The following is a 25,380-nucleotide window of genomic DNA, read 5'->3' as shown; positions in this document are numbered from 1 at the left end:
AGAATCAAATCATTCTCTCTAAAGTACTATCATAATTCGCAAGCCTATTTCCAATAGCCTCAAGTCCTACTTCACAAAATTACAGAGGTAAGTAAAGTAGTCAAACCCTAAAAATATTGATAAACAATTAGAGGATCAAAGGTGGGGAACCATGGTTTCATGCAAAGAAAATCAGCTTTGTGTTTTTGAGCTCTTGCGTTTAACACAACTTCTTATCCTTGAGAGAAACAAATTTAAGGATAAAAACCCTTGCATAGGGGTAGATATTCATTTCATTCTCTAGGCCCTCCTTCTATGACTCTTTGACCTAACTATGAAAATCGCTCAATTTGGGCCATATTCTGGAAAATTTGTAGATGAGGGCACGATTCGTTAGAAGTTAGAAGTCACGGTTTTCTATTTCCACATCCATATAGATTTTGGGAATATGATTTGATGTGTAGAAAGGTGGAGGTAGGGAATCACATGTAGACTTTTGTGCGCCCAAAATTGAATAAAGGGTTGTGTTGGCAAGCGAACGCACAACCCTATGTGAGTTGTCTCTTGGCTTGTTATTCATGTTCGTAACATAGTAACCAGCCTTCAAGTCTTGTTTTGGTTGTGTCCTTAAATCTAGATGTTGTAGAACCTAAAATCACCATGTTTTTACCTACCCCACTTGATTTTGTGCTTGAACCCATACTATCTCCCTTTAAGGCATTAAGGTCTTCCTTGTAATTGTGTCCCTCTTCACTCTTTGTTGTGTGTGAATGACTATTGTTTGTTGAGTGAGGTTTAGGATTTGTGTTTCGTCAAGTGGTGGAATTGTGGAGGCTAAAGGCAAAGAAATGAATATTTTTCCCTAATTGACCCATACAAGATAGTTATTTTCTTTTTGGTCGGTAATAATGATTTTTTATTAAGTATTAGGAAAGAAGTAACATTACAAAAATTGGGCCTAATTAGCACCCAGAATAGCCCATAAACCCACTGATTGTCTACAGCCTACCAATTTACATAATTGTTTCACAGCGTTTAGCATATCTGCACACTACATACCCCTAAAAAATTTCAGAGCTAAAGACAACAAAAAACAGGGACCTCCCACACTATCAGTAGACACTCATAACATTTTCATGTGTCCATAAAAACCTGATTACAAAACACCCCTTAAAGGGCCATAAGCTGTAATTGAAAAGACCCAAAAACCGATATCGAACTGACTGTCGAGCAGACTACCATGTATAAACAAAAAACCATCAGCAAAGAACTCAAACCCGAGCCAGTCGATGTCTAGCACTATGCCGCCTCCTAGGAATGAAACTCAGGAACCAGGGCCTCCGGCTTCCCCACGCAAGGTGATGCTTACTTATTGCCTCCACCAACGAATTCCATTATGTCCGAATGTGACTCAAGTAGAGTCTTTGATTTACCATGTTGGGCCATCGCACAAAGGGAACAAATCCAAGCTCCTCCACCACAATTTGACTCTCGAAGCATTCACTATAATCAAACCCGTATCCTGGGTGCGCCTATTCCAGGATAGAGTCCATTCCAGTAATTAAGTCCTGCTAAAAAAGGGAATTCATGACCTAGCGAATGTCATCTTCAACTACCCCCAATTCAAGACCCAATGCCATAAGTATCATTGCGATGTCCACATTACACTTCCATCTATGAGTTGCTTGCTGGAAAAATAAACCCAATGTCCTCTACACTGCATTCACCACCTCCTTTGCTGGGCATTTGAGGAGGAGTTTAAGTCTACGGTTCTCTACCGACCCATAAAGAGCCTTCTGTTGCTTCTGCGTTTGGAAGGTGAACGTAGCCTCCATCAGTCCACCAATCTACACCTGCACATAAAATCAAAGACCAAGCCAAACAGGAAATATGAAGAAAAAACATTGATCTTGGCTTCCTTAAAAAGAAGGCCGGTTCGTGTGAGCTATCAATCACATAAGTGCCGAGGCTCCTGATAATAAATGCGATTTGCTTTGAACATCAAATCACCACCTTCTCTCATAGAAAATGTCATCATAAAAAAGAAACCTGTTTGAGAATAACCCACAAGCCTCGGCTCACATCACCGCCGCCACTGCCATCATGAGAGCAAACCACTTGCAAAGGAGAGGAGATAACATTTACTCTGCCAATATTACATAAGGCAAAAAATAAAAGATAAAAAATAAGTCTTGTATTACACAAAGTTCTCACGTGCCCCCGAAACCCCATAACTGTCATCTGCGGTCTGAAACTACACTCTTGGCTTGTAAACATAATTTTGGGTCATTACTATTTAGAGAGATTCATCCAAATTTCAACTCACCATCAAAAACTTCAAATCTTGAATCCTCCTCTTGATTAAAAGACAGGGCCTATTTAGATAATTTATCCGCCACCTTATTACCCTCCGTCCTGACATGGCTGACCACAACATCTTCAAAGGAGTTCAAATCCGCTAAGATCAGATATAAAAATTCTGTTAATGCCATGCCTTGATTTCTCCATTTTTAATAGCTTGGATTATGATCAACGAATCCCCTTCCATATGTAATTTTCTAACCCCCATTTTTCGAGCACACTGGATTGCCAACAATGCTGCATATGCTTCAGCTTCATTATTAGTTCCCTTCTTAATACGCTGGGCCCCAAATTTCAATTTCACCAATTTGCCACCATGATCCCTAAACACCACCCCCACACCAGACAGACCCATTTTGAATTGTGCAGCTCCATCAAAATCTGCTTTGATCCACCCCCTCGGGTGGAACCCACTCTGTGGGTGAATCACATTTGTTACTTCACTTCTTATTATTCCAGGCCCCATGTCTTACTTTGATATTTGGCCATAATTTTTGGATTCTCTTGTCCTCTAGAGTAAAAGGGACGCTCATGGAATCCAACTGGGAAGCTGCAGCCCCTAGAGTTTCTTCGATTGCTTAATCAATTCTATTTAACAACCTCCTAACATCCTCAGACTTATCTTGAAAAATCCTACGATTTCTTTCCTTCCATATTTCCCATATCTCAAGAGATGGACAAATATTCCATACGCTTGAAAAGGTTGATCGCTTGTTTTGCCTTGGCCAACTTTCAAATTCATCTTTGAGAGAATTCTGCAGAGGGCCGTGCCAATGTAATTTTCCCTTAACCATTAACCAACAGTTTTGTGCTAACTTGCATTGTAATAAGAGGTGATCAAGATCCTCTTCAGCTTCCCCACACATTATGCACTTGGTGGGTCTTGCCAGTCCCAAACGCTTCCTTCTTTCACCTGTGAGTATTCTCCCTTTGATAGCCAGCCATGCAAACGCTCCTGCTTTGGGTAGACAATGTTTGTACCAAATTAAATCATTCGCTATTTGGCTATCTTCCACCAAGCCTTCCAATATCCGATAGCCTTCCAATATCTGATAACCTAATTTTACTGAATAGTTACCATCCTTGGATCCACACCAGACCACTCTATCCTGATCTTTCGTGATATAAATCTTTCTCTGAGCTAAAATCTGTTTTAAAAGTAGTTGTTGCTTCTGAAAGTCCTGTGTTTGAAAGGTCTTTCCAACACCAGACCTCTCCCAACGGACTTTGTTTAACCTCCAAATAGTCTCTGACCTTGTCACCCCAAATGTTGCATAACTGTGTTTTTGTATCTGAAAAATTAGCCATATTTTTTATTACCGGATAAGCAGCCCATGAGTCATCCCAAAATTTAGCTGAATTTCCATTTCCAATATGCTATGTTAGATGATTTGTTAGAACTTTTCTACTACTCACTATGAAGTTCCAAATTGCAGATCCCTTGGGAGGATTTCTGATTGTGAAAATTCTGTGATTCTCCATAGAATCCAAATATTTAGCCCTCATTACCTTGACCCATAGCTGATTCGGATTAGCATAAATGCTCTAAGTAAGCTTTGCTCCAAGAGCCTCATTCATAGTTTGCCAATTCCTGAGTCCAACACCCCCATTCAATTTCGAACTACAAGCTTTTTCCCAGGCCAATAAAGGGATTTTATCCTGCTCATTAGCTTTCTTCCAAAAAAAATTCTTCATTTTCTGTTTAATCACATTAATGATTTTACTTGGAATTTTAAGACACATCATTGAGAATATGGGAATGGCCGAGACTACCGTTTTAAGCATTAGAATTCTACCAGCCAATGTCAGCCATTTACTTTTCCACCCCCCAAGTCTGCTGAAACAACTCTCCATCCAATTTTTCCATATAGCTGACTTATTTGCTCCCCCGAATAGGGGGATGCCAAAAAATTTGCTTGGTAAGTTTCCCAACTTCATGCCAAGTGTCCTACTAATATCCCTCTGTTTAAGGGGTTTGGTGTTAAAGAAAAAGATCTCCGATTTGAGCTAGGTCACTCTTTGACCTGACAGGTGTTCATATCTATCAATAACACATTTTATTACTCTAGCCTCCCTTGCCGAAGCCTCTCCAGCCAAAAAAGTGTCATCTGCAAATTGAAGGTGAGTAAGAGGATCCACCCCTTCTGCAATCCGCACCCCCTTCCAACGGCCAACTCTACACTCTTTAGAGATCAATCGCCCCAAAACCTCCACCATTATGATAAATAGAAAAGGGCACAATGGATCCCCTTGTCTTAAACCCTTATTTGAAGGAAAGAAACCCTGAGGGCTCCCATTGATAAGAACAGAGAAGCGTGGGGAATTGATACAACTGTCTATCCAAGCTATCCAAATCGGATCAAAGCCAAATTTTGCTAGGACTTTTAAAAGAAAATCCCTATTGACCTCGTCATAAGCTTTTTTTATGTCCACTTTTATCATCATTTTCTCCCTCTTTGAAAGCCAAATGGAATGAATTGCCTCATGTGCTAATATGATGCCTTCATTTATGCATCTGCCAGGAGCAAAATCACTCATTAGCCAAAATGTCCCAAAAATGCTGAAAAAAGAGGGCAGGGAAGCCATCCGGTCCTGCGGCTTTATCCGATCCCTTTCCAAATACTGCAAATTTCACCTCCTCCAAAGACACAACACTCAATAGCATTTTATTATACTGTTCGTTCACACAGGTGGGAATGATCTCCATGATGGATTGCATATCCTAGTCTACAATTACTTCTCCGTTGAAAGACCTCGAAAAGTAACCAATAGCCTCCGTGTTAATGGATTCCTAATCTGTTAACAACTCTCCCTCCATATTTTTAATTGAAAAGATCTTATTATAGGTTCTCCTCATGTTAACTGAAATATGGAAAAATTTAGTGTTTCTGTCGCCTTACTTCAACCAAGTTTCATGGGATTTCTGCCTCCAAAAGGTTTCCTCTCTGGCTAAAGTTTCAGAATAGACCTTTTTAAGCTCCTTCTCTTTCAAGAAAGTAGTTTCGTCCATGCCTTGTAGAATTATTTGTTCATGGAGCTGTTTTAACTCTTCCTCTAAACTCAATTTCTCATTGAAAATGTTTTTGAAAGACTCTATTCCATTTCTTTAATTGTTCCTTAACAAATTGAAGGTTTTTGAAAAAAGTGAATGCTTTGTTTCCAGTTCTTTCGGGGATATGTTTCCACCAAGCCTCCATCAAAGATCTAATATTGCTGTCCCTAAGCCACATTGCTTCAAATTTGAAAGGGCATCTATCTGGGGCTTTTTCATCCTGAATAGGGATACCTATGGGATAATGATCTGATCCCATGAAGGGAAGAACATCAGCGATGGATGTCCAAGGGCTAGCTGACCAATCGCTAGCTATGAAAAACCTATCAAGTCTTTCTGTTATGTTTAAAAAATCACTTCTTCTATTGGTCCATGTGTATTCCCAATCTTAAAGGGGATCTCAAGTAAGCCCGACTCTGTGATAAAGGATGTTGCTGAGAATAATCATTATGTCATGTTGTCGTCAGTAATTATGAGTTACGGTAGTTAGTCGTCCTGAAGGGCAGTTGGACGCGACGGTTGGTCGCACCCCTTTGGGTATTATATATTGCATACCTTTCCTTCGTAGTGGCATCATCATAGTCGTATCTGGGTGTAATGTTATAAGCACTTGATGTACATGGATTGTTGAATTAATACAAAACCTGGTTCTTTAATATATTTCACTTATGTTCTGTGCATTTACTTTCTGCGTTTAATCGTTTACCCGTATGTGGCAAACATCTGGCGCCGTTGCCTAGACATACTCGAGAAAGGAAGGAGCGGATGGCGTACGGACACGATGGGCCTACTTGTCGGTGAGATTAACCCAGAGGCCGATGATGCACAAACGGAACTCTACGACGGAGAGGACACTGCAACGAAGGAATTCTCAATCCTGCTTCAGGTGGCCATCAAGACCTACGTCCGAAGAGAGGCCATGGAGGCTGAAGTCCCAACAAGTGCCGTGTGGACCACATTGGAAGTTAGCCCCGCAGTGAATTGGTTGATGAAGCTCCTTCCCCGATTGCTTGCACAGGCATCACTGGCACAACGAACTCGCCTAGAGGAGATTACCCGTGAGGAGCGACGCCAACAAGTCCTCCAACAGTACGAAGAAAACAGCCATCGCTGGGAAGCGGAGCGTGATGACACGAGGCCAAGGGGAATTTGAACCCTGAACCTCCAGGAGGAATAAAGAACATTCTATATTATAATAATGGTGTCGTACTATTGACACAAATTGTATCCGACGGGATGAATTAATAAAGAAGTGTTCTATTTCTATGTGTGGTTGCTATTAATGGAGATATACGGGAATTAATGCCCAACCTATTAAACAAAGATAGAAATAAGAAGGCAAAATGTGAGGAGTGGGAGGCCGCACAGAGGGCCTTGATTCTGGAACAACAAGTAGAACGTAGATGGAGGCTGAGGCAACTTGCCGAAGGACGACCTGCTGAAGGGTTGCCCGAAGGGAACCAAGGAGGTGTCACGGAGGGTGCAGAAGCCGAAGAAAATTTCTACGTGTCGCCAGCACACCGTAGGGTGAGAAGCCACGAAGAGTTTTTGGAGGAAACAAGGCTACAAAGGAATCTGGTCGAAGAGACCCGGGATCAGTTCAGGAACTTATCCCTTATGTCGTGCACGGAGGACCACCGAAGGGAGCGAGTAGAGGACAAGGGTGAGAACGGAGGGGAGGGCAACCGTACGACCATAGGTGCAGAGGTGGCACAAACACATGACAGACAGGACCCCCTCTTGGGACCCATCACACCAAGTACGCGGGTACAAAACACCGTACCCCCAGTCACTCAAGCAGGAAACACCACCGGCGCCGGAGGGAGTGGCGCGGGTGCACGACGGATATAGCCACCTCCGGGGACACGACCCCCACAGACACAGCCACCTTCGGGGACACAACCCCCATCAATGGCCAATAGGCAGAAGCTACCGAAATTCATCGGCAACGGGAAGGAGGATCCCGTCAGGCACTGCAGAACCTGCGAAACCATATGGGCGGCCAACGGTGTTACCGACTAGGACGAATGGGTAACACAATTTTCAGCAACCTTAAGGGGAGTGGCCATCAACTGGTACTCCGATACGGATAAGGTCAAAGTCGGCACATGGCCCAACTTGAAGGAGTTCGAGATAGAGTTTCGCCTCCTTAGAGACGACAATGAAATAGTAGCCAAAATCTATGGCACAAAGCAGAACAAGAACGAGATGGTCTGAGCCTATAGTTGGCGGCTCAAGGAACTGTTGGGGAAAATGGAGAGTCAACCAGCAGATGGGTTGAAAAAGAGATGGTTCGTGGAGGGACTGAAACACTCCCTCCGGAAGAAGATGAAAATTGTTCCACCAACCTCGTACGAAGATGCATATAATAGAGCGATGGATCTCGAGAGCGAGACCAAGACATCCAAGAAGAAAAAGAAGAAGGATAGCTCGTCCGAGGATGATGACTCTTACAAGGGAAGCAACAGCGATGGCGAGTCCGGCAAAAAGGTGCAAGCACTCCAGAAAGACATGGAGCGAATGAGGAGGGAATTTAAAGCAATGAGAAGCACGGGTCAGACCGAAGGGGATGTATGGTGCACGAAGTGCAAAGAGGAAGGACATACGAAGGGTACTTGTCCGAAGAAGGCCTTTTGCGAGATTTGCCAAGTGATGGGACACTCCATCAAGGAGTGCCCATACAACATGAAAACACGAAACCAACAAGTATTGCTTACGCAGGAACAACCAACTACATCGGGAGGTACCGGCAGCTCCTAGGCTAACAACAATGCAACATTGGGAGGCTACTGAGATAACTGGTGGGGAGGACGAAACAACAATAACAATACAAGGAGCTGGATCCATTACGACTCCAAAGGCCGACCGATGATACAATGCAGAGCGTGCAGCCAGTGGGGGCACTTCGCTCGAGACTACCCGAAGGGAGAGGCCACACAATATTTGTGAAAATGGTGCGGACCGGGAGACCACGAAGACGCCACCTGCCAGAAGTTCGGCGTCAACTTGCTCAATATCAAGGAAACCAAAGAAGAGGAAGTGTTAGCCGTAACCCGCGCCCAAGTCAGACAAGCAACGTGCCCAGACCCGGAGACGGAGAAGCGAAGGGTACGGGAAGCACGGGAAGAAATTGAGAAAGAGATACGAGAAAGGGTGAAGGCGAAGGGTACGACGGGTACTTCCAACCGACCGGAGGCGAAGAGGCTATACTAAATCAAATTTTAAAACTGGAGGTGCCTGTGAAGGTACACGACCTCCTCCAGACGATGCCTCAATTACGAACGGCGTTGCTGAATAATCTTTCCCAACCACGCACCAATACCAACCACCGCACAAATGTTCCTGGGGGGTCTGTAGTAGACCCCATGCTGCTGGTAGTTAACACTGGAAGGAACCCGAGCATTGTGGAGATGGGTATCCTTGGCACCATTCTAACCGATACCATCGTCGATGGTGGATCAAGGGTGAATGTTCTTCCAAAAGAAACCTGGCGGAAGCTGGGGAAGCCGACACTGTGGCCATCTACATTCAATCTGCTGGGAGCAGATCAACATGGAATCAAACCCATCAAGACACTGATGGGCCAGCAAGTTGCCATCGGGATGCAACCCTTCATATTGGACTTTGTGGTAATCCCACTAAAGAAAAAAGGGTATGATGCGATCTTAGGGAGAGGGTGGCTGGTGGCAGCCAAGGGCACCCACAATGGAAGAACACTCTGTCTATGGAGAATGGAGGAAGGAAGTTTATCATAGACCTTGGGACGCAGTTGGTTAGTGAGGAACTGGCATCATCTTTGGAATCGGAGGGTGAAGGAGAAGGCGACCTGAGGGACGAAGGACGGGGCTGCAGGGAGCCCAACGACGAAGGGATTCTCAAACTAGGAGAGTGCTCCGAGGATGAGACAGGGTCATTGAATGGGCTCTTCCACTGGCAGATAGAGGATTACGAAAGGTTCTAGAGCTACAGGCTCGAAGTAGAGGAACCATAGCAAGTAACAGAGGAGGTGTACCTGCCGGAATACAGAGAATATTGGAAGGGAGACGCCCCAAACCTCAGTGACGTAGATAATCCCAAGATCATTCGTGTCGGCAATGATTGGAACCCTGTGTGGAAGGCTGCAGCCTTCAAAATCTTTATTCTTCTTCTTCTTCTTATGTACGGGAAGGAGACCGTGGTTCCTGTAGAATTTATGGTTCCAGGTCTTCGGATGGCCATTGAAAATAGACTTGCCATCAATGGGTCCAAATGAAAACCCTACCACAAGAAGCGCGTAGGGGACCCGAGCAGCTGGAAGGACACCTGAGAGGATGGAAGGGGACTTGAGAGGTCAGGCAGGCGACTCGAGAGGCACGGGACCAAAGCGGGAGACTCTCGGGCGAGGCAAATCGAGAAGGATGAAGGGCGATCGTAGAGGCATGGGACTCGAGCCGAAGACTCTCGACAATTAGATTAGAAAAAAAATAAAAAATAAAAATAAAAATAAAAAATTGAAAAAAAATAAAAAAAAGTGGTGGTGGGACCACCGTGCGGTGGGACATCGTACGACAGGACATCGTGTGGTGGAACCACCGTACGGTGGACCATCGTCGACTGAGGTCACCGGCCTCGGAGGGTGTTCATCTACCGTACACCCGTACAGCCAAACAACATCCACAGTACAACCTTCCTAGACACCATAGGAGAGACTAATCATCGTACGACACCAAGCTTCGGGTGACCCTAGTCGTTGTACGGGCTCGAGACATTACAGTCCGTAGGCCTGAAGGAGCATGACGGCGGCGGTTTAAAAGAGGGTGAAAGGAAAAATACCACGGCACGACAGGGATAAAGATGGTGATGGCACGTGAAAAAAAAAAAAAAAACGACGACCAGATTTAAAATCATTCGATGGAGTCTGGAGCCAGGACACCGAAAAATTAGAGTGGAGAAGCAGGTTTTTGGCATCTTAAAATATCACAAAAATGATGTGCGCCATGGACTTCCGTGTGGTTCTGAAGGTGTTAAATTGGTGTTGGCGGCAGGGGCGCTGCCTCTCGACCCCACCCAAGCGCACCTAGGGCGCTGCCCCAGACCCCCAGTTTATTTTTGAGCTACAATACACTTTTTGAGTTGGGCGAAGGCATCAAAGAAGTCACGGTAAGTGTTGGGGTTGTTTTGTACTGTTTGAAAGAAGCCTGAGGCTAAGCATTGGCGGGGAAGCCATAAGCCGTAGAGGGAGACGGATTTGGAGGTTGCGAACAAACAGAGTTTGAAGGAAGGCATTACAAGAACGCGAAGCCGTACAGCACCAGGGAGTTATTCAGTTCAGTTATCAGCCTTTGGGGAGTGTGATGAAGGATTTGAGGCGTCTCCTAGCCTTTGTGCCAGAAAGTTGTGGCCACTTCCAAGCATGAATGGTACGCTTTGAGGAACTCGGAGTGTGTCTCGGTTGGACATGAGGTTGCCTTGGTGGATGCACAAAGGGCTTGGGAGGAGCTGACCACCAGGTTGGAGGCAGTAGTAGCGTGAGACTTAGCTCAACGTACCTGTTGGTGTCTGTTTTATCATCTACTAAACATTAGGATAGGATACCCGAAGGTATTCTATCCTCTCCTGAAAAATCACTACTGATTCCAAGGTCTATATGTGCGAACAAGCGACTTTAGTGGAATAGCTTCTTGGGTAGTGTATGCTGAAATTTCAAGGGGTACTTACGTTTGACAAGTATCTTGAATTGTTGGACTTAGATGGATTTAGCAATTTTACGCTCTTCTTTTTTTTTTTTTGGAATTTTCTGGGATTTAGACTTTCAAAAGAAAGGGAAAAAGGGATAGAGTTTAGGAAGGCTAATTTAATCCTACGAATTCTAGAGACGGTATCAACTGGGTGCTCTCGAGAAACCAAATCTTACTTTGCCACACTAGGGACAACTACAAAAGGCCGGTGCAATCTTCAATGGGTTGTGCTTATGATCGAGATGTTGGGATGCACAGGGGATGGGCTCAGACTAACTTTGCATGGTAAGATGGAAATCATCCATTTACCAAAATTATGAGTGGAGACACACCATCAATCGACACTTATCAAATCCTTCATTCAAATTAACAACAATGAAAGCAAATCTAGATTAATTTTAACTAAGTGTTGAGGCAATTGAAACCATGCAAATCATTCAAATAATAGAGATTACAAAGCAGCGCACATGCAATATATTATCTGGAAATGACCTTAAGCAACAATACATCAAAAAACCTCACCCTTTTCAAATGAGAGGAGGCAACCTTATATAGTTTCTCAAAAATAAATGAATGGCCGAGATCAAACAGTGATTAAGGGCCAAGATTGAAAGTCCTAAACCCTAATTAGGGTTTCCCGAAATACTATCAGTTCAAGCAAATGAAAGAGTGACAAGTGGCACAACTGCTAATTTTACTGAGGTGAGTGGCCACTTTCCTCTTTCAGAGATTCAACGTATCTGGACACAATGAGCTTGACCTCCTCCATGGTGACACTTGGCAAACCGCCAATCTGGAAGTCAATGAGGTCTACATCGTCGACGCATGTGGCAAGGATGCCTTCCCACTCCACTGCTTGGGTGAGGAAGTTGTCCTCGATGGAGAGGAAGTTTGCAATCTTTGAAAGATCGCCTTTGTCAATCATCCCTGAATCTCGGAAGAAGCTCGCCTGAATCCTGGTTCTCAGGTTCTCTGCTTGTAAATGCTTCTCCCTTAGGCTTTCCTTCTTCCAGATCTCTGACGCCACACGGAAAACCTTGCCCAGGATCTCTCTAACACTTGCCTCTGTCTCAAAACACTTGGTCTCAGATTTCTTCAAAACCTCAATCCGAGTGACCAGAGCATAGTACCACGTGCCAAAGTCGTACCTGTCTTCTGTTTGTATGATGCCTGCATCCACTAAGCTCCTCTTTGACATGCCTTGGATAACCTTCAGGTGAGGGAGTATTTCATTCTAAATTTCATCCACTTCTTCCCAATTGGACGCTAGATCCTGGATACGATCAATCAACAAAGAAGTTGCCTCATGTGCCGATACTAAGTTTTCTACCAGGGTGTCAGCACGTACCGAAGCGTATGAAATCCACTCCTTTTCTCGAGTGTACGATCCCTTCATATCATCATAGTCCTTCATTGATCCCTGTTGAAGAGGCTGTGGTGGAGTAGCCGGGACTTCATGGTTGAGCGGGCTGGTAAGATGGAGAACATACTTCTTCCACTGTTGGTTCTCTTCGTCTACTTTCTTCCTCTTTTCCTTTTCATGAGCCAGCCTCGTCTTTAGAATTTGCAGGAGTCATCAAAATATTGGATCTCTTGGTCTTGGGTAGGCTTACCCATCTCTATGGTGGTAACCTTGTAATCATCTGCGGTGACATTGTCCCTAGTCTTCCCTTCTTTGGGCATCGCTATCTGGACTGTCCTGAATCTGACACTGTCTCTCTGAATCAGGGAAAACTTCCTGGTTGGTTTGGGCCGTTTAGTTATAGCGGGTTCATTCACCTTCTCCGAGAATGCTGCGGTGACCTCCTCGGTTGAGTGGGCCTCCTTGGGAACCTTGGCCTTTATCCTTGCTCTCAGCCAATCCAGAATGGTTGATTGTTCTACAGTGTTTCGATCAAACTCATCATCTGCCTCTCCTGGGTTCACTGGTATGCCATCCAAGAAGATTGTAGGGGCTTCAATCTGCCCCCTGTCTGGAGTTCGGAAGACCTTCTCCACCACTTCCTCAACTGGCTGGGAAAGCACTCTTACTTCATCATCAATCACACAGATGTTCATCTCTTGCTCCCCAATTGCACTCTGATCAGGTGCAATGGAAGCAGCACTTAGGATGGAGTGACTTTTGCTGGATTCTCTTCTCTCACCTACAACCCTTTTCCCTGTGACCTTTGTGGAGCTTCCACCCAACTCCTTCCTCTTTCGAGACCCAACACTTTCTGGATTCCGAGCATCACCGACGGAGGTACAAGGATTGACGGACAGAGTATCATCTACTCCCATTAATTCATAAGTTAAAGTCACACCTTTGGCCTTCAACTGTTTTGTCTTTTCAGATGCCCACCACCTTGAGTACTCAACCATCGACCTCATGAGGTCTGCTAGATCTGATTTCTCTCCCTCTGTCCAATCTATCAAGACTAAGGTTCATTCTTCATCTTTTCAAAACCTGGCTGCTGATGTTCTAGACTTTCTTCTACCTAATCGGCAACTCTAAATACTTCCGTTGCTCTCACCATACTCAAAGGAATTCTTGACCAGAACCTCTTCCGGATCTCGAAACTATTGGCTGCATTAGCCCAGTAGTCTTCTAGATCCAGTCTGTGCTCAAACGTTGTCCCTTCGATCTTCTTTATCCTATGGAATGGATCGAAATCCTTTCTTGCCTTGTATTGATAGAAGGGATACTAGGCCAGTTCTTTCTCAGCGGTGGTTGCAGCCTGTGATGATGGACATGTTTCTAGCCCATTACCAATTGTAGGTGAGGACGTCCCTGCCTTCTTCTGCTTATCCCTTTGAATCACTATATACTCCTCCAATTGTCTCACAACCTCGAGCAACACCACTCGGTTGGTAGGGTAAGTTGGAAGCTTGTATGGAGGCCCAGAGAATCCCTGAATTTGGAGGTAAGTGTTCTTTGGATATTGGATGTACCAACACCCGAACCGACTGATGAAGTCCATAGACTCTTGAGAGAGCCTCTGGTGCAGGCCACCTTGAAGGGTCCGAGTAATGTGCATCAGGAAGGTATCATTCACCCTTTTGAAATGGAACTTCTCCTCCATGTGGAGTTGGGGATAGCAATCATATATTGGAAATTGGTTCTCCTTGTTCCTACAAGTGAGACCTCTATATCTGTAGGTCCTGGCCAAAGAATAAAACAAGTAAGAACTCATGAAGAAAGTCCTATTCGCCTCCAGATTCCTTAGCTGGCTGTCTAGGTTGTCACTGATCATCCGGGCCCAGTCTATCATTTTTACTCCATTGATTATTTCATTAATGAAATAATATATCCAGGGTTCAAATGGAGCTCCCTGAGGACTTCCTATTATTCTATTGAGCAGGACAATCATGTCCCCAATGTCCTCCTTGAAGTATGCTCGCACTAGGCTCTTTCTCTGGAGTTTGGAGGTGCCCTTCCTTGGCTTGTCTAGCCAGGAATGGTTAACTATGGCATCATATTCCTCCAGGTGGTCGTGGTATAGACTGTCAGCTTTGTCCTTTGTCATATATACTGCGTTGTGGTACTCGGGGATCTTGAAGGCCTCTCTGATGGCCTCATCGCTGACATTTGCCAACACTCTTCCATTAGGTGCAACAATATCCTTACTGATGGGGTTGTAGTGTTTGGCACATTCAACTACTAGTTCATTGCACTGCATGGTGGGGAGGAAGCCGACAGCGTGCACGATACCACTCTTCATCATTTTTCGCGCAATGGTGGTAGGCACAAGGTTGTCCAGACCAAACATTCGCTTCTTCAACTCCCTCAGATTGATGTGTCCGAGGTTTGTGTCGCTGATGTTCTTCCACTTTGAATTCATCCTCGACTCTGGAGGAGCATCTTTGTCTACCTGGAATTTCATAATGTATAAGGCCTGCAGGAAAACAATGGAAATTTTAAAGTTAGAAAAGGATTTGCAAAGTTTTGAAAATAACGGGGCTGCAAAATGGCTAAGTGTTGGAAAATTTTCCATTTTTTATTCTCATACTTAGCCATAAAAATCGAATTTTCACCTTAAAACCCTCAGTCTTAAGGCTGGTTGTGGTCACCACCAAGTGTCAAAACTTTCAAAAAAATTTCATACTTAGCCAAAAAAAAAAAAGATTTTCATTCTCTAGAAATTCGAATAAGTTTACTAAAAATCATTTCTTAAACTCTGAAAAATACTTAGAAAATTCATAAATCTGTGTCATGAATTCCATTTCACCTTCGAATGGATGGAAGTAAGGCTGGATTTTCTCAAGAACACTCAAGAAATTCAAGAACGATTCAATAACTCTTCCTTATGCTGGTTGTCTTTCTCAAAACAATCTATGAAATCTTCAAACCGAAAATACTTTAGTAAGCTCTTGTTAGTAACTTGAACTTCTTGGTGTAGAAATGAAGTTTACAACTAAGTATTTGTAAATAAAGTTAAATCCTCAATCAGAAACCCTTAAAATCTTCCAACTCATGTTTCCAATTTTAACTTCATTCTTTAGGAAAGTGTTGTCATGTTTCCAAATTCAAAGAAAATATATTCCAAAAGTTTCCAATTTGGCTATAAGTTCGAAATATTTATTAATCTTCCAATATTCTCCTTTTGAAAACTTTCTATTTTGGATTTAAGTTCGAAATCTTGAAGGATTTTCATGACATCATTTTGTATTTTCGTTGATTTTGTTTGACTTTTATGTGTAGGTGGACTTTTTGGAAGTTTATCTTCATCTTCAAGTTTTGGCGGACTTTGCTTATCTCTCCAAGGTATGGTGGAGTTTAGAGGACCTTCCCCTATCATACTTAGCATCTACTTCCTTGGGCGGAGTTTTGAAGGGTCCCTTCAACATGGAGGGCGGACTTTGAGCACAACTCAATCAAGGCGAATTTTTAGCTAAGGCATAGGGCAGACTTTGGAACACACCCCCTAGGCGGACTTCTAAGACATCTCCAACATGGGCGGACTTCTAGACCTTTGCATCATTTTGCAAGGGTAGGGCGGAGTTTTGATGGGTCTCCAACATAGGGCAGACTTTGGACTTCACCCCTTGGGCACCCCACACACATGGCGGACTTTAGAGTGTTGGCCATCATGGCCTCTTCCAAAACATGGCGGACTTTGAAGGGTTGGCCACCAACATGGAAGGATAGGGCGGAGTTTCAAGGCCATTCACTCAGCAGCACCTTGGGCGGAGTTTTGGTGAGTCCCCTTAGGCATGGCGGACTTTGGTGGCACCTCCTACATGGCTCTCTAACCTTTGGCGGACTTTAGACTTGGCTCCATCAAGGCGAAATTTTGGCTAAGGCATGGGGCGGACTTTAGACATTGCTCCTTCATGGCCTCCATCAAGGTGTAAATTTGACTAAGGCATGGGGCGGACTTTGAAGTTAGCTCCCACATGACCTCTCTTCTTGGGCGGACTTTGGTGTCTTCTCCATCTTGGGCGGACTTCTAGCACTTCTCCTCATTGGGCGGACTTTGGAGAGTGCTCCCACATGCTTGGGCGGACTCTGATCACTCCTCCTCCTTAGCCTCCCAACCTTGGGCGGACTTTGGAGAGTGCTCCCACATGGCCTCCAAATGCATGGCGGACTTTGGAGAGGGCTCCATCATGACCTCCATTGTTGATGTTATTTGGCTAAGGCATTGGGGCAGACTTTGAAGTTAGCTCCCACATGTCCCCTTTAGCCTTGGCGGACTTTAGACTTGGCACCCACATGACCCCTTTAGCCTTGGCAGACTTTGAGGTGAGCACCCATGTGACCTCCCAAAACACGGCGGACTTTAGGGTGAGCACCCACACAACCTTCTAAGGCATGGCGGACTTCAAGCAAGGCTCCTTCATGGCCTCTCTTGCATCGTGGTGGGGTTTGAACCTGCAAAAATACTTCAAAACCCTTGTTAGCCAGACTTACAATAATTTTCAGAGAAATTTCAAAATTTCATAGTTTAGTCTAATTTAATCGGATTAACTTGAAATTTGAAATCCATGCCTAGGTGGATCATCTGAAGCAGCAAAAAGCCTAAAATCTAGGGATTTAGCTTTTTAGGTCAAAACTTGGAATTTTTGAGTTCCGGTTGAAGCTGGTCAGTGGTGCAAGTGTAAACCCTAGGTTTGCATCCCGAAAAAGCAAAAAGCCTAAAATCTAGGGATTTAGCTTTTTTAGGTCAAAACTTGGAATTTTCGAGTTCCGATCGAAGTTGGTCAGTGGTACAAGTGTAAACCCTAGGTTTGCATCTCGAAAAAGCAAAAAGCCTAAAATCTAGGGATTTAGCTTTTTTAGATCAAAACTTGGAATTTTCGAGTTCCGGTCGAAGCTGGTCAGTGGTGCAAGTGTAAACCCTAGGTTTGCAGCCCGAAAAAGCAAAAAGCAGACATCCCTAAAAAATAGGGAAAACTTTCTAAAAATAGCCATACCGGGGGATTGGGCTGAAAATGCCGAAAACAAAACTTCCTAAAAAATAGGAAAAAGCAAAAAATCAAACTTTCTAAAAATAGAAAGTTGTCCAAATTTGTCCAAATCGATTGCGATCTTCGTCCTTCGGCCTTTCTAAGCACTCTGGTGGTGTTCACATTTCGGAATCACATAACTTGCAAAAACTAACTTTCAATCGTTAGGGCCTGAAATGTTCTGAACTGGACAAGGCTTGGTGAAACTGCAGCAAAAGGTCACAGGACGCTAACAAAACCCTAGAAAGCAGGAAAATCAGAGGGTCCCCAGTAGCAATGGGGCGATGTGTGGAAAAAGGTCACAACAGTACCCAGGAGTTGGATGCCGAGAGGGCAGCGCGGGTGGCTATCGAGGACAAATTGGCTAGGGAGACAGTATCATTTGAGTAGCAGTTGGTGGAGGCTAAGACTAAAAAGCGTGTTTTGTAGACAAGTTTGGTTTAGGCACATGAGGACTGTGATGTCAAGGAAAAAGGAACTCCTTACGGAAGCAATAATGGTGACATCCGCACTTGAGCATTGGATGGTAGCAGAAAAGGGTTTTCAGGCGAGGACGCAACAGGTGTATGAGTTCCGGGCTTGAATGACGTCAGTAGTTCTCTACCTTGGTTCTGTTTAATGCCATCTCTATTTTGTATTAAGTTGTCCGGAGACGACTTCTTTTCTTGTGGGGGATGATGTTGCCGAGAATAATCATTATGTCATGTTGTCGTATTATGTTGTCGTCAGTAATTATGAGTTACGACAGTTAGTCGTCTCGAAGGGCAGTTGGACGCGACGGTTGGTCACACCCCTTCGGGTATTATATATTGCATACCTTTCCTTCGTAGTGGCATCATCATAGTTGTATCTGGGTGTAATGATATAAGCACTTGATGTACATGGACTGTTGAATTAATACAAAAACTGGTTCTTTAATATATTTCAATTATGTTCTGTGCATTTACTTTCTGCTTTTAATTGTTTACCCGTATGTGGCAAACAAAGGAATTAAAGTCTGTATTACTTTGTCTCATCTAGCCAATGCCACCTATTTTATTTGAAGGTCTGATCAAAGCATTAAAGTCACCATCTATAAGAAAAGGTTTATCAGTATCCTGTTTAAGGCACTCAGATATATCCTTCCACAACTGTTTTTTCAAAGAAGTGCTATTTGGACCATAAACATTGATCGAGTACACATACATATGAAGTTGCTTAGAGTAAATTCTCACCCATTGCCACCAATTTCTCTGGCTCATGATGTTGACTTCCATTAAGGACTCATTCCATAAAATAGCTAAACCACCTGAAGCTCCTTGAGCTTCAACTAAGACACATTTCCATTTTTTGAATCTACTATAAAAGGTATCAAAATCTTCTAACTTAATTTTGGTTTCCTGCAAACAAACAAGATCTGAGCGAAACTGATCAAGGCATCTCTTAATCAGTCTAACCTTGTTAGGGGCATTGCAGCCCCTGACATTCCACGAAAGGAACCTCATTGCTTCTGGGAAGAGACCACGTCCCTTCCCGATCTAAGTCTGAGTTTACTCTAGCCAACAACACTTCCTACAATTTCCAGTCTAACTCTGTTGGATTTAGGTCCTCTTTTCTTTTTTACCCCTGCTTTCACTTTAGCATTTTGAGCCAATGTCATTTCTAGTGATCTCTTTTCCTGATCCCCTCCTAGGGCAAGTAAACCTAGATCATCTTCCCCCTCCGAATTATCAAATATATCTCCCTCTGAGTCTAAAGAAATTAATTCCCCTGCACTATCTTTAACTCCTTCAAAGGATGCCTCTAGATTTCGAATGGGAGAAATTTAAATGTCCTTGAAAACCATTTCTTCCAGTGCTTGACCATTTGGTAGTGTTTGTGAGGAAGACCTACTGTCTTGAATATGTGTCTGCAATTGTGCATCGCTTATGAGTCCCCTGTTCATGCCTTTTGCCTGAGTTTGTGGGACTATTGTCTCTTCCTCATCACCTTTGTAATTTTAGGTGTCTACAGACTATATGTAGTATCATTTGAAGAAAGAACACTTTTTACCTTTAAGAGGATGTTGTGAGTGGATTACAAGCAAACATATTGCCCTTGCTGTCTAATTTGTATTATAAAATTGTTGTTTTGTGTTTGACCATCTAACTTTAGAGATCTATGTAGGGGAACCTCAGTGATTTGTGATCTTGCCATATGCTTGTTACACAAGTGGCAAATGGTAAATGCAAGACTTATTATAGTGTTTTGTTTTCTTCCTATTTCTAGTGAATAGCTTGAAATTCCTTACATGTTCAGAAAGGAGTAAACCTTCTTGAAATGTTTATAGAAAGCATTGATATTTCTAGTGATTAGCTTTGTCCATGTTGGTAGTTACGTGCCTTCCAATTGACATTGTGTTTTCTAATCAACCTGTATATTTGAGTTAGATTTGTTGCTCGTGGGCAAGAGATTGAGTGTTTCATGATCCCTCATCATTACTTTGATTTCTTTTAACTCATTTATTTAGACGCAAAGCCCTATTGTATTTGCAAGCAGAGTTGCTCATAAAGAACAAATAGACTTTTGACATTTAACATGTATGATTGGTGCATTGACAAAGCTTATGATTGCGTAAATTTAAAAAATAAGCAATAAAACTTTTTTCCCATTTGTTTAATTTTCCAAGCTGGTCCATGGCATAGAGAATAGTTTTGTGTCTAACATGGTTGTGTTGAACTGCTTGTTCCAAATATTGGTTAGAATCTCCTTCAGTGTCATGTACACTTTTTGCCACATCATTTGTTGTGTATGCATACATTGTCACATGGAACACAATCTTTACATTCAAGCAAATGGAGGGTAGCATTAATATATTGAATTTTATGTGGTAATAAAATAGTTGCTAAAAAACATGCCAGGAAATTTAGATTTGGGTTTGGAGAGAAAAACACAGGGATAGATAATTTAGGCTTGTAATAGTGACTTTTGCACACCCATACCATTTTTCATTTAGTTATATGTATATTTTGAGGAAATGTCTTGATTTATGTACATATTGACAATTGACATTGTCTTGTGCAAAGTTGGGCTCATTTCCTAGCCTTTTATGTATCCATACACACATATCTCTATACATTTATGCATACCCTATCCTTATGCACACACACTTCTATCCATTCACCTTATCCTAGCATTTATCACATCCACCTATGCATTTAGCTCATGCTCCATTATTATGATTCAAACATTCCTATACTCCTACCCTTTATTTCACCTCTAGGTTTGCACATTCCTATACATTCTTCCAATCCATGTCCCAACTACATTTACCTATGTACATATTTCAAGAGTAGACATTCAAATTAGAATTTTTCCCTATGAGGGCAGTTTAAGTACAATATTGTGTGATTTATTGCTTTCCTTGTATTTGAAGGCATTTAATGCATTCATTTTAATCATCAAGCAACATTGAATATGCATGAGTGATCAAGCAACTTTAATTGATGCACTAAAAGGATTATAATTTTACACAATTATTCATAAGAGCATTTGATTTTTGCATGATTGAAGATTTTTGTTTTCAGTTAGTATACATTTATGAGGGTTGGCCTAGGAGAACATGTCTTCTGCAACATAATGGAAGATCCACGATGGTACTTATAAATACCTCCTATCCACATACTAGGGAGCACCGAGGAAATGAAGATAAACTGGGTGAAGTGAAGAAAAGAAGTTTGCAAATCACATTGGACAAGTTCACAAGTGCAGGACAAGTTTTTTGGTCATGGATTCATACTTGACCTCCAGAATCCTCCCTTCACAAATTGAACAAGATATTCTGATTCTGAGGTCATTTTCAGTCTGCTATTCACTTCTCCTGATATTGAGGCACATTAGATTTTGATCCATATCAAAATTGTCTACCCATGTCTCCAAAATTTCAATTACTAGCATAATATGTCAGATCTCAGCTTTTAATTAATTAGTTTAGATTAGTTGTTCTTATGCATATGCATTTTATTGCATTAGCTTAGACTGAGTTTAAGGAAAGTTTATTTTTCTGTACTAGGACCAAATGCCATAAAGCCTGTTATAAATGGCATCTATATTTTAGTATGCATGGCTTACCTATGACAACTGTTTGTGATAAAATTAGTACTAGACCAAAGGAAAGAACCATTCCATATCATGACCTCAATTATTAAAAAGCTTGCATCCCATCTAGATTGACGGATCCCTTGACCAAATTGCTATAGTTATATGAAACCAATAAGTCATATTTATTCTTCAATGCCATTTTCACAAAAATAAAAAGGCTCACGAGAAAATAGCTAAGTTGCCTCTCCTGGGGAATTTCAAATAAAATCTCTAGAAAGACATTTAAATTTAGTTATATTATTGCTATTAAATGTCCATTTGGTGGTCTCTCCAGTCAAATTTATTAAAAGCTACCAATGTGTAACTATAAGCAACTATCACAAAAATAGGTGGCATTATCTAAGATTTCTTTATGTGGACTTACCTGGTCAGAGAGTAAATTGGGCTGAGGTATGAGAATGATCACATTTGTTTAGCCTCATGTCCTATGTTCTGTTCTCAGGGGGCTATTGTTTTTTGTTCGTTTGGAACAAGTTTGAGTACAGAGTATGCTTAAGGCCATTATCTAGCATACTAGTTTTTTGTTTTTTAGGAGGCTGTGAGGTAGTAGGTCACAAAATACCAAATTACTTGCTTACTGCTCTTATGTTGTACACAGCTTTCCTATTATGACCGTAATTGAAAGACATGGATGATAGTAATTGTATTCGCTTCTCATGACACTCTTGAATGAAATGAAATGATTTTAACTAACTCAAGTATACCCAATGGCCTATGGATGACAGATGTTACGGTTGTCTCAAGTTGATCAACCCCTAAGAGGATTTGAACTTTGGGACAAGGTACATTTGCTAATGAAACTATTTGATTTTAATGAAAATTTCTCCTTGTTTCTTTATTCTTGCCTCTGGAGGAGCTCTAACATATTCTTGTCTCCATATGCTTTGCCCTAGGGATTGCATGATAATGTGTTTCTCTTTTTCAACCATTTCTGTGGTGCAAAACACAAGCCCTGTATTACCACTCCTACTTAGTTAGTATTCAGCTACCTTTCTCAAATTTGAGTGAGTCTGAATGAGTCCTTACCTGCGCTGTAAATATCATCTTCCTCCAAATTCTGCTCATATGTAGGCCTTCTGACAATTTTCATTGTTGGGGTTGAATTCACTGAGATTGTGTTGTTTTCTCCTTCCTTTATTCTTTCTCTCCATGTTTTTTCTGAATTTTCTTTCTTGTGATTTTTGATTTCATTGTTATGATTTGAATTTGAATTTTAAAACTTAATCCAATATCTTGTTTATTCCTGTGTTTTTTGTTTTGTTCCATTCCAGAGGTCTTCATTCTGTGCAATTTTTCTATAATTTTTGCATTGCATCACATGCTAATAATACAATTGGATCCCATTTCACTTGTTCACGGAAAAAAAATGTTTTTATGATCTTTGGATGCTCTTGTAAAACTTCCTCATTAAATCAGGCTAGTCTGATACATAGTATATAAGTATTAAACAAGAAAAACATGGTTATTTTGGATGCTCTTGTACAACTTCCTCATTAAATCAGGCTAGTCTGGTACATAGTATATAAGTATTAAACAAGAAAAACATGGTTATGTTTCCAAGCATATATCTTGCTTCTTAAAAGAGAGAAATGCAATCACCTTAAATATTTTCCTATCTCTACCCAGGTCCTTGACTGTACTGGTACAACGAAAAGGTTTAAATTTTAAAACATTGGAATTCGGCACCTTAGAAAACACTTCGGACAAAATAATATTGGAGGCAAAAGTCATTCTAAATAGAAATATAAGTTATAACAAATATGGGACAGAGATCAGGCAAGTTAATAATAGGATTAGCTAAAATTCTATGAATGTTGCCGGAGAAGATAATATACGACAAGAAAAAATGAGAGTATTCAGATAAGAAAGAGTTTTTTAGTAGTCACTTAGTAGAGATCATGAAACATGGAATGCATTATCAAAAGTACTTGCCAGCAACTTAGGGGTATCTGCATATTGTCATGCTCTTGGTAGTACTTATAAGGACCAAAGTACCTTCATGCAGGTTTGCGTTCTTTTTCTTTTATGAACCTCTGTTGATGTCATTGCATTGTTAAGAAAACCTAATTAATTACTTCAAATGGGGTGGCTGTGGCTATCTTTCTGGGTCTTCATTGGAGACTGAAGAATTATGAGAATATTGTTGAGTTGACATAATATCCACTAACTTTCTTTGAAGAAATTTCAAATGGCTGGTATGCTTCTGTCTTCAACATTCCTACCAATCTATCAGATGATGTCTGTACCATCTATTATGATGAAGAGCCTTTTAACAGATCTCTATCATAGAGTCCAATCAAGCAGATACAAGTCTCATTATGTCTCGCAAGGGTTTCTGTCTCCTGTTGTAACTTGTTCAAATAATATTTTGTTTCATTTAATTAGTATATTTTTTAGGACCCAAACAATTGGGATATTGCATTACTTACGTATCATGTTTGGGGATGATGCATGTCAACTTGTGATTAGGTTGCCAATTTTATAGTTGTAAAAGCGTGTCTTTTCCAACATTAGAAAGTGAACTGCATTGAAGACTTAAGCATAGTAAGAAGGCATATGCAAACTTCTTGGAGGCATGTAAATACTCATGCTTCTTTCCTTGGTCTAGTAGCCATGTTGATACATGGGAAAATGTGTCTTCTGAAAGCTGTCTGAAAATCTAAAATTCTATTTCAAAGTAGGTCAAAGATCTCAAATGCCATGATCAAATTGGACTAAGCATTAAGCTCTTAAACTATGCATACAAATTTAATTTACTTCAAGCTGTAATAAATGTATTTTTTTTAATATAATTCTTTGAATGGATATTTTGTTAGAATATAAGGAGATGAACTCTTTTTTTTAATTGACACACCAATATAGCATTATATTATGGTGTTATTGTCTATATATTTCATTTTGCGCTTATAGCTTATTTCTTTTTAGGGTATTAGAGTGAAAAGGCGTTGAGTTTGAGATTAGTTGATTATCAGGTTTTGAAAGAGAGCTGCTGTATTCGTTGTGAGATGGCAGTAGAGGTGCCAGCATGATATTGTCATACCCAATTGCCAAGAAGCACGATGTCGACGTCAAGCTACATCTTAGTTTTCGTTTGGAAGGAAGGAAGCCACTATTCTTAGACATGTTCAAGGCACAAGCTCAACAGTCATGAAGGGCAGAAGAAATTGTGGAGAAAAAACTTGTGGGTCCTGGAAAATACTATCTTGAGTAGAAAAAATCATGTTTTAGGTCATGATTTTCATATCAATTTTAGTGGTTTGCTGTTGTGGCACTATGTGAGTAGGAGTTTTGTAGATATAGTTGTGATTTCCATATCATTTGTATGACGTTTACAATGGCTAGAGTTACTTTTTTGTTTCGACTGGGGCACAATTTGTAGGTATTTCAGTTCTTTTAAATTTCTTGCAAAATCTTGTAATTTCATTGTTTGCATTCAAATCACTTTGAAGAAATCTGCACTTCTATATGCATGTGTGACTTAGCCCCCATGTTTACCAGTGAAAGAATAGAGGTATACCCTTTATGACCCATTAAAAGAGACTCAAAATTCATAATTTTTTTTAATTTTTAGAATGGAAATTCCTTGTAGATTTTTTTTGGTCTCAATTTCCACATTTGGAAAGTGAAAATCAATGCAATTGATGAAATGAAACCTGTGGGAATAGTAAATGGGAATGAGAAATCCCCATCAAATCCAAATAAATTATTGGAATGATAGAGCAG

The 25,380-nt window shown here is 41.5% G+C and overlaps 1 protein-coding gene across 4 annotated transcripts in view; it reads left to right on the top strand.

The window, feature by feature from the left end:
- Positions 1-25,380, top strand: part of LOC131063049 (uncharacterized) — a 96,448-nt gene that overhangs the window by 36,790 nt on the left and 34,278 nt on the right. The window contains exon 2 of one of the 4 annotated variants that reach the window (XM_057996826.2): positions 24,630-24,838. The exons of 1 other annotated variant lie outside the window; for it this stretch is intronic. Coding sequence is in view for 1 of the 3 variants with exons in the window: in XM_057996822.2 (XP_057852805.1) it covers positions 22,383-22,439 (57 nt within the window). In the remaining 2 variants the exon portion in view is untranslated. Of the gene's footprint in view, positions 1-21,083; positions 21,349-22,382; positions 22,440-24,629; positions 24,839-25,380 lie in introns of all 4 variants that reach the window. 2 more of the 4 variants (XM_057996822.2, XM_057996825.2) reach the window with 2 other exon arrangements.

This window comes from Cryptomeria japonica, chromosome 1 (genome assembly GCF_030272615.1).
Source record: "Cryptomeria japonica chromosome 1, Sugi_1.0, whole genome shotgun sequence".
In the NCBI taxonomy this organism is placed as follows: Eukaryota; Viridiplantae; Streptophyta; class Pinopsida; order Cupressales; family Cupressaceae; genus Cryptomeria; species Cryptomeria japonica.
Note: the sequence above shows the minus strand (reverse complement) of the source record. Positions and strands in the feature narration are given on the sequence as shown.